The following is a 12,987-nucleotide window of genomic DNA, read 5'->3' on the forward strand; positions in this document are numbered from 1 at the left end:
TACTCACCCTGATTTTCTTTTACTCACTCCCCAGACAGCCCTGTCACTGCTGGCAGTTAAATTCATAAGCACGGGCCTCAGAATTCAGGTAAACTTGAAGTGACGACAGTGAAACTGCCTGGTTCTATCAGAAACCATATTTTGAGGGATGTAAAACTCATAGCTCACTATTAACACATTAATTAATCAATATGGACTGTGAAGCACAAGTAATTGCTGCCATATTTATGGGGAGCCCAATAGAGATAAACCTGTGTCGGCTACAGGACTTCGTTTTAGATAAATTCTTAATTCCTGAGGTCAAGATCAAGAGTTCTTGTTGACATCATGCCTCAAACTCCTCTCCAGCACTGACTGTCATCCTACTAAGGGTAAAAATGAGGCAGTGAAATGATAACTGCACCCAGGTGACTCCTACTCTTAGGAGTAACCCAACTACTCTCTTACCATGTCAGTTTTGCAACTGTTCAATCTTAATCACTATTTACATTCAAAAATGTACATTCAAATTTTAAAAAAATTTTTAAGGCTCCATTTTCTTCTTTCCCTTTCACAATCCCATTCATCCTTTTTAAAAGATATCTATGGTTTAATCTGGAAACTTTCTATCTAAATGGGTCATCTTGGCCCATTTCCTCTAATTTAATACTCTCTAATCCCCTCCAAATAGGTTCCCCCCCATTTTTTCCCTCAGTCAAAAATTATTCACCTCTACTTCTACTGCCTCTTCCATGACCATATTAACTGCACATACACTGGAATAAATCAAGGAAGCTGCTACTGCTGTGCTGGGATGCGGCAGCAGAAAACTGCACAGAGGCAGAACATGACCGAAATCAAGCTAAAAACCAGGAAATTCAAGCTATGCAATTCCCCATTTGGAAATTTCTGGCAAAGGCCTGACACAAAGCTGTGAGATGTCCTTGCGCTCACTCAAAGCACAGAGGAGCTCTGAGGTCACCCAGCAAACTCTGAATTACAGGGATAACAAAGATGCCCTGGGTGACATGGCCTTACCTCCAGACTTCTCTCCTGCTGTGAATTAGATCTTTAAAATTTCAAGTGGTGGTTTTAATACTGAAATCCAACATACTTCCAGCTAAAAGGAAGAAGAGGAGGTGGCTCCAGGGAGTGCCAGCAAGTAGGAAACCACTAGTTTTGAACAGAACACGAAGCCACCGGCAATAGAAAATAACTAATTAATGGCTTTTTGAAATCCATTGGAGTTTGGTTTCCAACACTAAATCCCTGGCAGTCATTATTCTTTGCTGTGACTCCCTCTACAGAAGGCTGTGACTGCACTGCCACTTGCACTATGAACGTCCAAGGATAAATCTTCATCCTTGAAATAATCCATCTGGGAAAATGTGATGCATTCACAGCAGCCCAGTTCCTTGCTACCTATTCTGCAGAAAGGGTTCCTCTTTCCAGCTCAGTCTGAGAGAAGGAACAATCTGAAGTCAAGAGGTCAAAGTATCCCAGGAATGTGATTGCCAGGGGATGAATATTTGGTTGTGCCTGTAACAGGGATATTGGGAACAGCGATACAGGACTGGCCAGTGGGAGATGAGTGACAGCACAGCACAGGTCAAGCCCTTCCTTTCAGCCTGACAAGCTCCAAAATTTGAATTCAATTGCTTATTTATTGAAGAAACAGCATGGAAACCAATTAAATTGAAGCTATATGACAAAAGTCATTTAAAGGAACAAACAAATTTCAAATTCCAGGATGAGATTTGGACAACCTTGACTGGCACTGGCATTCAAGATACTTGAGTTGCTTGGACCAACACATCCAGTACCAGGGTTAGGTGAGGTGCCCCAGGTTTTGTGCCTTTGCCAGAGGACACTGGATTGAAGGTGGCTCATCCCTTTCAGCAAATCTAGAGTGGTGCTAAACTCTCTCCTTCTCTCATATGTTCAGTGGTTGTATGGAAATCTCTCCTGTAACACTGATTTTTCTCTGATCAAGGCTGAGTTTCAAAGAACTGCATTATTTTCCTTCTGTTTCAGTGACAAAAATGTAGAAGCACAAACAATACATCAGCCAGACCAAGTGAGGAATTCAATGATACTACTCCCTGATTTAAATATCCAGTTATTTTACTATTCCTGGTTAAAATTTCTTCCCTGGTTTAAATATTCCACCAGTGGAAGTCTCTGGAAGTCTCCAACTCAGCCAACTGCTCATAATCATTGTAATCACTTCTTTTAGACAATTTAACAGAAAAATACCACGAAATTACTCTTAATTGCTATAAGTTTCTTCAGTTTGTACTTACACTACTGGAAAAGTTCTGAGCATACTTTACATGAGGATGGGACGTTACAAAGCCTCTTGAGGGTCTTCAGTGTTATTCACCATTCTGTAAGACACAAGGAAAAGATCCAACAACATTAGAGATGTCTGTGAGAGGCAAAGAGATCCAATCACATCATTCTGGATAATCTGTCACTAATCCAGACTCACAGACTTCAATGCACACAGCAGATTCTTACAGAGAGAGTTGATGTCTGGTGTTGTAATCAGTCCAGAGACAAAAATTTAAATTACAATTGATTTCTTTCGGCCACAAGTAAATTAATCTATGCAATCATTTAGCCTTATGACAGTTACCTACCCTTTTAACTCACAAAAGCTATTAAAAGGATTATTTGGCCAACATCCGCAAAGAGCTCGGGAGACAGGTACTGTGTTCTGAGGAGGAATGACCTAATAGAATTTTCCTCAGCTATCACTGCTGATGTCTTTCTCCACAAACTAACATGGACTGAAAGCGCTCCAAAAGTCAAACTATTAACCAAGAAGAAAGGGAAAAGGCAGGACGTTGTATCCAGGCAAAGCTGGGATAGAAAATGAGTGGATACAGTAGCACAGGGAGTTGCATGGGATAATTTCCTCTGCTCCATCTGTAACATCAGCAATCATGGATTGCTAAACCATGGACAGCAATCAGGGATGGACGCATCTTGGCTCTTCTCAGTGGTTATAAGCGGCCCAGATATTAGAGAAAGGCTCTTCCTCCGTCAACACCTGTTGAAGACCTTGGGGAAGAACTGCACCTCTCCCAGATGGAGCCCACTGGGCACACAGAGACTGAAGAATCCCAGAGCTGGTTAGGCTGGAAAAGCCCTCTAAGATCACAGAATCCCAGAATGGTTTGTTTTGGAAGGGACCTTAAAGCTCATCCAGTTCCACCCCCTGCCATGGGCAGGGACACCTTCCACTAGCCCAGGTTGCTCCAAGTCCTGTCCAGCCTGGCCTAGGACACTTCCAGGGATCCAGGGGCAGCCACAGCTTCTCTGGGCACCCTGTGCCAGGGCCTCACCATCCTCACAGGGAAGAATTCCTTCCCAATATCTCATCGATCCCTGCCCTCTGGCAGTGGGAAGCCATTCCCTGTGTCCTGTCCCTCCAGCCCTTGTCCCAGGTTCCTCTCCAGCTCTCCTGGAGCCCCTTTAGGCTCTGGAAGGGGCTCTGAGGTCTCTCTGGATCCTTCTCTTCTCCAGGTGAACACCCCCAGCTCTCCCAGCCTGGCTCCAGAGCAGAGGGGCTCCAGCCCTCAGAGCAGCTCCATGGCCTCCTCTGGACTCACCCCAGAAGCTCCATGTCCTCCCTGTGCTGAGGCCCCAGAGCTGGACACAGAATTCCACATGAGATCTTACAAAGGAGAATAACAGGAGGAAAATCACCTCCATAGAGACTATTGAGTCAAATTGTTACCCCAGCACTGCCAAGGCCACCACTGGCCCATGTCCCCAAGTGCCACATCCACAAAGCTCTTAAATCCCTCCACGGATGGTGATAGCATCTTTATGTGGTTTTTTTTTCCTTTTTTCCTCCATGAAAAAACTCATGAACTTTCAGGACCAGAAGCTGGGCTGAATGAGCTTTCCCAAAAGTGGCAGCACTCAGCTTTTGGCCACCTGCTTTCCTGGGAGGTTTAAGGCTGTCCACAAGAGCCTTCTACCACCCAGCTGTGGCCAGGGAAAGCTCTGGGTGTTTCCAGGGAGGGGAGGTGCTGAGTGCTGGCTGCTGCTCTTCCAGAACACCTCATTTGGCCCACACTGAGGTCCTGAGCTGCCTCTTTCTCTCCAGGAAGAGGTCACCAAGATGAGTGATCCCAGCAGACCCTCACAGGTCACGTTCTGTGGGCTGGGAGAGAATCAGTGACACCAAACCACTGATGGAAGGAAGAGCCAAACACCCAGGTCCCTCCCTGTCGGCCACCCCAAACCTTTTAGAGAGACTCCCCCAGCAAACCCCTCCTCTGTCAAATCTCTTTAACTGCATTTTAAACATATTCCCCTAGGCAGTCACAAAAAATATGAGATCATGCTGCTGACTTCTTGCCAAATTTTAATACAGAGAGCTGTTTTGTTTTCCAAAGAGGAACAAATTAGACTTAAATATATACAAACTTTCTGAAGGTCAGAGGAGCTAATGACAGAGAACTGAATTCCTCAGAGAAAGATCTGCTTTCAGGGTGAGGAGTGTGGATGCAGCAAAGAAGAAAACCCAGTAAAGGAAAGAAAAAATTACCTTCCATCATCATGAAATGCAGGATTAAAAGTAGAACACGAGGAGATGAGATAAGAGAAGCAAAGAAAAGGCTGCAGTAACTCAGGTTTTGAGATGACAAAGGCAGGAGGATGATATTAGTGATAGCAATGAAAGAGGAAAAAACTGGTATGGACCCCAGACGTTTTAAGTGAAGAGCCATTAGGACCTAGACCAAATCTGGGACGTGATTAGAGGAGGAGGATGAGCTTTTCCAAGAGACTCCAGATCTGTGAGTGCAGACAGAGGATGACGGGATTTCAGCAGAAATAAACAGCAGCAAATTCATGAGAAAATAGGGATAATTCTCCATTTTTGCTAGGTTAAAGTGTCAGGAAGATTTATTACACTCAGAATGCAACCACGAACTGTCCCAGCCTGAGTAAGGAAGGCCAGGGAATGCTCAGGTCTGCCTTGGGAGCAGGACTGGTGAAAGGAAACGCAGTTCCAGAGAAAGGAGAGGAAGCTGGTGCTTCCTCCGGCCGCTGCCAGCCCCGAGCTATTGAAAAGGGGCACAAACAGTCTTTGACTCCATGTTGGTCTAAAGTTCAGTGGCACAGAAATACCTTCCCCACCCCCAGACACATGTGAGAAGTTGCTTCAATGCTTTTGTCACTTAAGGGCACATCAGGCAGGGAACAAGCAAACCCTTCACCTAAAATCTGAGACAAAAAAATTCAGTCCCAACCAACATAAATTCCATCAGTAACAAATCCTGACTCTGAATCATGACTCAATATCTCTCTTTCCCTCAGTCTCCTTTCAGCATGAACCAAAGCACCAAAGCAGTCTGAGCACAGCAGCCAAGGCAGGTGTCACCACTCTCTGTTGTGATACGGGAGTAAGAACTCACAAACCTTTGCCCTTTTCGCATTATTCATTAAATAAATTATCTGCTAACCCAGGGAAAACACAACCAGCTCCCCTTCCTATTTCTGGTACAGACAACAAAAAAAGAAGCCACTATTAATATGGAAATCATGGCTGCAGTTGTAGAATCAGATGTAATGAACAATCTTGTCCCCAGCTTAAGTTGCTATAAAGGCAGCTTAAATTTACAATGGATGAGTCTTCATGGCAATCTGTTTTTCAGATATTAAAAATCTCATTTTCTCGGTGCCAAGGACAAGTGGAAGTGTGAAGCACTGGAGTATCAACTCTGCATTTGTCTTATTTGACATGAAATCATTCTCATTTTAGTTCTGATTTTTAATACATTCTTGGGATCCACTTCAGTTTTCTTCATTTCTCACTGTGTGCAATTAAATGTTTTGAAGTAGGGTTCACCCTGATCCACAACACCCTGCAGAAGCAAGGAGAAAGTCACTTGGTAAAGATGAGGCTGATATCACTTATTTGGAAGAGAAACTAATTTTCTCTTTTAATTTCTGAGTGACTCACATAGTATAAAAAAAAAGAAAGCCATCACTTTGCATTTCACTAATACCTTCCTTGGTGAGTTCTTAAAATGGGCTTTACAAATAACAAACTAAAAGCTTTCGTCCTTGGGGAAGACAAACATCATCATTTTGACATAAGTAAAACATGAACAGAGGGGCTGAATTCTTGGCTTAAAGCCACCCTGGGCAGTATCAGTGGCTGAATACAGCAGAGGCCCCGCCACTACAATTGTCACACACAGCACTCCTGAAATGCAGAACCACCAAGGTCCAGCCTGGTGAAGAAATTCAGCCCTAATAACGAAGTGCTACCACTGCTGAACTCGCAGTAAAGGCAGATTCCCAACTCCATACATAATTACAAACAAATACTCTCCTAGAAATAGCAAAAAATTTCAGAATTTACTTCTTTTACTCAATGTACAGCTTAAGGTCTGTAGGAATTGTCAGGTTTTCTGGGTGGGCCCTGTGCACATGTGTGTACACATGATCATGAACACGTGTCAGGGGAGGTCCAGGTTGGACATCAGGAAGAATTTCTTCATGGAAAGGGTTGTTAAACATTGGAATGGGCTGCCCGTGGGGGTGGTGGGGTCCCCATCCCTGGAGGTGTCCAAGGCACAACTGGGTGTGTCGCTCGATGCTCTGGTCTGGGTGACAAGGTGGTGATCTGCCAAAGGTGGGACTCATTCCATCTGGATGATTTTGGAGGTCTTTTCCAACCTAAATGATCCTGGATTCAATTGACTTCTCTACACTGAGCCCAGTGTGAAGTAAAGCTGTTACCTGGTTTAACTCCTGTCCCAGGACATCTTGCCTCAAAACCAGCAAGAGACCAAGGATCCATCCACTCCAGTTCATTCTGGTGATTAATGACCCTCTCCATTACGAATTTGTACTTGATTTCTACTTTGAATGTGTCTGGCTTCACATTCCAGACAGCAGCCTTCCTTTGCCAGCTCCAAGTCCTTTATTCCTGGGAGATGTTCAGACAGGCTCTTATTTACCCAGTGCTTCTAAAACTCCAGGTACCACGTTTGTATCAAAACTTAAATTCATCGGGGTGCATGCACAAAAGTAGGACTAGTGTCCAAAATACTGGAGCTAATCTAGGACTCTCTAGCCCATTTTCCCAAAATAGGCATATTAGGAAAAAAAAAATTTAAAAAAGCTCTGCCATATGACTTGAGGATGTGTTTTATTTGTGCCCTGGGAAGCAAGGCTAGGAACCTTCTCCAGGCACTGCCACCTCCTGAGCACACCCCACAGCTTGGTGACGTGCAGCACCCAGTTCCACATGGAAATCCTTTAATCCAAGCTCCCTGCTCAAGCAGGGACACCAAAACCAATTGTTCAGGACCATGTCCAGAGCATCTTCAAAATTTAAGACTTCACTTCCTCTGAGCAACCTGCAACAGTGAGTGGAAAGCAGCAAGAGATCACACTTTTTATGAACACAAAAATCCTTGGAAAAAAACGCTCAGAAGTCACCTCCAGACAATGCTGTTTTCATTCTTACTGTGACTGTGTTGTTTACCAAACCTTTCACAGCACAACCCTGGAGCAGGCCATATTTTGGGATTATGGTGAGGGAATGCAGCAGCTCCTTGTCAAGTTAACAAGTTTACAATTTTTTTATGGGCTCTTGTTTTTTCCCTGAACTATCTGAGGGGAAAACATCAACAGAAGCCTCTCTCCTTTAGAAAACAAACACCTCAATCTTACGATAAAGCCACAGCTTATCATTTATTACAGGTAAATTAAAAAATCAAATAAATAATTTCTCCTACAACATGCCCTGCAGCACATTTGCACAGGACACTTAGCCAAGAATCACAGTCAAAACTATTTTTCCCTTCTTTTCCCTCCCAAATCCCATGCAAAATAAACCTCCTTGCCCAAATTTACTAGAATTTTCTAGAGCACGAGGCAGAGGCCAGGCTCCATTTTGAAGTGGACTGGCAACAGATCCCACTACAGAAAAATTGAGGTCACAAAATCATGAAGTTTCCCAAACTCCAAGGCTTCCAGAAAGGCAGAAATAACCATCTGTATTTCACTGGAAAGGACCCCGACTTACTCCAAAAGTCCCAGAGATCCATCAAAGGCAATGCAGTCCCAGTAAAAGGATGTAATTTAGTGTTGCTTTGTCCTTAATGGCAGCTGGAAACGAAATGCTGTCACCAAGCCACCTCTGCAGACACATTTGAGCAGAGCACACGGGTTGTATTTTGGTTATTGCTTACAAATGAGCTTCCAGCCTTAACATCCCAAGCACCTACACTGCTGTATCTCCTGGACTGTTGTATGTTGTCCCTTCCAACCATGGCTAAAAATTCGCCTCAAATCAAAAACCAGAACTGAATTGGCTTTTCCAGCTAAAATTACACATGAATGTCACCAGCAGAAGAGCAACAGTGAGGCACAAACTCCTGACTTGTAGGGACAGCCAATGGCTGCTACAACCCCATTTCCTTAGGGATCAAACAGGATTTCAGCCCACTCAGATCAGCTGGAGCACTGAAATGGGGGAGGAAGAGCGAGTTAGGAGTCACCTGACTCTTACAGAGCTACAACAGACAAGACAGACCCTGGAGTGGAACTGAGATTTTGAAGCCCTACATGACACCAGCAGGGATTGCACCTTGAACTCCAGGTACTCTAAGAACACACCTTCATCCTGACAAAACTGATGGATGGCAGACTGCCATGGCCTTGAGTCAAGCCTGGGCCAAACATACAATAAATGAGAGGCTCATTCAAAAACCATCCCAATTAACACCAATTACCTTGAGAGTTTTCTCTGAGGGATACAGGGACACAGGAGCCCTGGACATGCCAAGTGAAATGAGGTGCTCAATTGCCAAGCACGTCTGCATGCCATGAATCCACCTCCAGTGCAGACTGCTTGTCCCACAGAGGATTCAGGAGTCCACCAGGAAGAGGAACTCACGGATTCTGTGGAGGACATGGCTGGGAAAAGGAAGGGTCAACAAGGGACACTGGAAAACATACAACAGCTCCAAGAAATCAGTGTTCATTCAGCTGGACAGGAAGGGAACCTTCCTTCATCCACGACTCTCCAGGGGAACACCTCAGTAGATGCCCCAAATCCTCTTCAGTGGAATTCCAGAAACTGCACTTGGCATTGGGTTACTTGACAGAGGGAGATTAATTGCAAGACAAGGGCTTTGAAATGTGTTGATTGAATCAAACTTGATTTCCTTTTTATTCGACTTGATTTTAACTTTTCCTGTGCCAAATCAGGGAACACTTCCAAAAGCTGCATTTTTTGATGGAGTGGTCCATCACGCTTGGAATTTGCATCTGCATGGATGTAAAACCCTTGGCAGGCACAGAGAACTGCAACTAAACGATCCTATGGCAGTATGAAGATGCTCAGTACAAGGTGCACATTCAGGTGAACTGAGTTGAAGAACCTGCACTCAGCTGCTGACCCAAAGAAAGAAACCAGAACTGTATCTGCCATCATTTGTACCAGGAACAAGCAAGAGAAACAAGTCATGCCTCACAATCCTTTATTTTTGCACTGCTGTATGGCACAAAAAAAAGTATTAAAGAGGTAAGTGGTATCACTTGACAATAGCAAATTCAATGCATAAAATTTAAGTATTATCTGTTTTAAAACAGGTTTTGGATATAAGATCATCATTCCTTTTTCCCGAAGAGGAACATGATAAAATGCTGTACAAACAACAAACTTGGTAGGAACTTCACAAAATATAAAAGGCTGTTCTGAAAAGTGCTGCAAGCTCTCAGTTACTCGTAATAAAATAAGAATGCAGCCCTTTTTCATTTCCCAAAAAAGTCTACATAAAAATTGTGCCAGAAAACAAGGATGAGAGCAGTGTGGTGTCACCAGGGTCTGCTCTCTGCTCACAACTGCTGGAGGTCACAGGGCACCCAGGGCACCCAGGGCACCCAGGGCACCCATCTGTTGTTCACTTCAGAACACGAGGAGTTATCAGAGCATCCTGAGTCTGCCAGGGATGCTGGAACAGGGCTGGCACGTGGCAGACGTGTCCCCACCACAGCAGCACAGATCAAACACGTCCCCTTGCTCCGCTCCACCCCGTGCCCTTGTCAACCTGTTGTGCTCAAAATATCGATCTGTGGCTCCACCGTCCTTTTCTGCTTCCCCTCTTCTTCCTCCCGGCTGACCTGGACTTTGATCAGCTTCCCCTCTAAAGGAATTATCCATGGCAAGCAAAGAGGCCGATCAAAGTTTCCTTTCTCACAGCTTTGCCAGAAAGCCTGGGGGGCTCTCCCACCCCTGCAGAGGAACACGGAGCAGCAGAGGCAAGGGAGAGGATGAGCTTTTAGTCCAAGGTAAAGCTGTACTCTGGTGACTCTATACCAGAGACTTCATCTTGTTTCTACCCAGTGACTTGTGCAGAACAGACAGAGATCACTTGTCCCTGCCCAGGGCAAGGGGTTGGAATTCAGTGATCTGTGACTGGGTTGAAACTCAGCAGCTCACTCCACGTGTGACACCCAACCTGCTGAACTGCAGGCAGGGAGCTGCTGATACCCTGAGCACCGACTACTCTCAAAGATACATGAGACAAAATACTAATTCCAAAGTCAAGAGTTAGAAAATCATGGAATCACAGGACTGTTTGTTCAGGAAGGGACCTTGAAGCTCATCCAGTTCCATCCCCTGCCATGGGCAGGGACACCTTCCACTACCCCAGGCTGCTCCAAGCCCCATCCAGCCCGGCCTTGGGCACTTCCAGGGATCCAGAGGCAGCCACAGCTTCTCTGGGAAACCTGTGCCAGGGCCTCTCCACCCTCACAAGGAACAATTCCTTCTCAATATTCCATCCAACCCTGCCCTCTGGCAGTGGGAAGCCATTCTCCCATTTCCTGTCCCTCCATCCCTTGTCCACAGTCCCTCTCCTGTTTTCTTTTAAGATCTTATTTTTATACACCCTATTTAACACTTTTATCCCAACAAATAAATAAAATATTCCTAAGCACCTACTAGAAACCAAGTAACATTCAAACAAACATCAACTGGGTGCTCCAGCAGAGCATTCCAAGAGCAAGCACAGTCACTTCTCCTACCTTAGCCCAGACCACACACCCAAACGGAGATCACTCGCCAGCTAAATATTATTCTTTCAAAGGCCTTCTCCTGCTTAACATATTAACAGGATTTATAGGAGTGACTGTCTGGAACACTGCTTAACAATGCTAATAGCACAGTTCCAAGAAATCAGTAGTTTGGCAATTAAAAATCCAGCAATACACACTGAAGTATGTGCTCATGCTTGCTAAACCTGTAATCCGAGTTCTCTTTTTTTTTTTCCCTCCCCATAATAAGTGGTTTAAATTTAGTAGGAATGATTCACTTTCTGCAGGTTCACTTGCTTTATTTCTTTTCCCTTTTTTTTTTTTTTCACTTAGAATCCATCTTGGATGACATCTAACAGGAAGATTGGAGGAGGGAGGCAGAACCTGGCTTTTTAAAGAAAAGCCAATCTATTACACTGAGCATTTTCTGTAATTTTAAGTTAAGTATCTCCATAACTCCAATTTTCTCCTTCAATAACCAGCAGATACAGGGCACACACAGACCCAAGCAGGGTTCTAGTGATGCTTGTGCTCTAAGCTGGGTCCAGGCCAAAGAATAGACTATTCCCTGTGGTCTTAACACATATTCCATCCTCAGATGGTCTGCTCTGGCATTAGGATCCCAGAATTCCAGAACCACTGAGGTTGGAAAAGAGATCCAAGACCATCGAGTTCCACCTGTGACTGATCCCCACCTTGTCACCCAGACCAGAGCACTGAGTGCCATGTCCAGGTGTTCCTTGGACACCTCCAGGGATAGGGACTCCAAACTCCCTGGGCAGCCCCTTCCAATGCCCAACTGCCCTTTTGTTCAAGAAAATGTTCCTAATATCCAATCTAAACATTCCCTGGTGCAATTTGAAGCCATTTCCTCTTGTCCTGTCTGTTTTTACGTGCGAGAAGAGGCCAATCTCCACCTAGCTGCACTCTCCTGTCAAGGAGCTGTAGATCCAACTGGGACCCTCCTGTGCCATGCTCGATCTAACCAGGCTGAGCAGCACCTTTGCTTTGCATGAGCCAGGCTTGGGGACAAGGAGTCATGGAATCCCAGGATGGTTTGGGTTGGAAGGGACCTTAAAGCTCATCCTGTTCCACCCCCTGCCATGCGCAGGGACACCTTCCACTGTCCCACGTTGCTCCAAGCCCTGTCCAATCTGGCCTTGGACACTTCCAGGGATGAGGCAGCCACAGCTTCCCCGGGAGAACTTTGCCAGGGTCTCACCACCCTCACAGGGAAGAATTTCTCCCCACTGTTGAACAGAAACCTACTCTCAGTTTAAAGCCATTCCCCTTGTCCTACACAGAACTCTGGCAGGTGGCTTTTGACGCATGGAAGGGGCCTGGGAAGGAGGGAGGCAGCAGAGCAGGTGACAGCTTTGGGACAGCACCGGAGGACTATTACGGCAAAACTTTGCTAAATATATCAGCAGTGCAAAGTAGGTGGGTCAGAACATCCCTCCAAGAGAAATCCAGATTTGGAAGCATAGCCCAAGTGACAAGGTATAAGTTCAAAGGAGGTATAAGCACAAACATAAGGGCTTTAAGCAAAAGCACTCAGAGGATTTGGCATTTCCCTTCCCCCCTCACACATATATATTCAGCCAAAAGCACAACACAAGCCTGCAATGGAAAATACTCTTTAGGAAACAGGCAAGGAAAATAAATGGATGCACAGAGAGGTGAACTGACCTCCAGTCTCAACTGAAATTATTTAGGAAGCTCAGGACCAAATATAGACTGAGCTATCGGCCTACACCCCCTCACCTGTTAGTGGGCTGAGACTCAGCAAGTCATTCCACATGTGACACCAAGCCTGCGTATTTCCTGAGCACACAGGACTGTCAGAGCTCTATAAACCAAAATACTGACTCCAATGTCAAGATCTATAGAATCATAGAATCCCAGAATAGTTTGGAGTAGAAAGATGCT

General features: G+C 45.1%; 1 protein-coding gene across 9 annotated transcripts in view; it reads right to left on the reverse strand.

The window, feature by feature from the left end:
* The window catches only part of HMBOX1 (homeobox containing 1), a 118,151-nt gene that overhangs the window by 69,594 nt on the left and 35,570 nt on the right, over window positions 1-12,987 (reverse strand). For 8 of the 9 annotated variants that reach the window (XR_011150068.1, XM_069011861.1, XM_069011856.1 and 5 more), the window contains exon 2: window positions 2,283-2,366. Coding sequence is in view for 7 of the 9 variants with exons in the window: in XM_069011861.1 (XP_068867962.1) it covers window positions 2,283-2,305 (23 nt within the window). In the remaining 2 variants the exon portion in view is untranslated. The remainder of the gene's footprint in view (window positions 1-2,282; window positions 2,367-12,987) is intronic. The other variant, XM_069011858.1, reaches the window with a different exon arrangement.

The sequence above is a fragment of the Aphelocoma coerulescens genome, chromosome 3 (genome assembly GCF_041296385.1).
Source record: "Aphelocoma coerulescens isolate FSJ_1873_10779 chromosome 3, UR_Acoe_1.0, whole genome shotgun sequence".
NCBI lineage: Eukaryota > Metazoa > Chordata > Aves > Passeriformes > Corvidae > Aphelocoma > Aphelocoma coerulescens.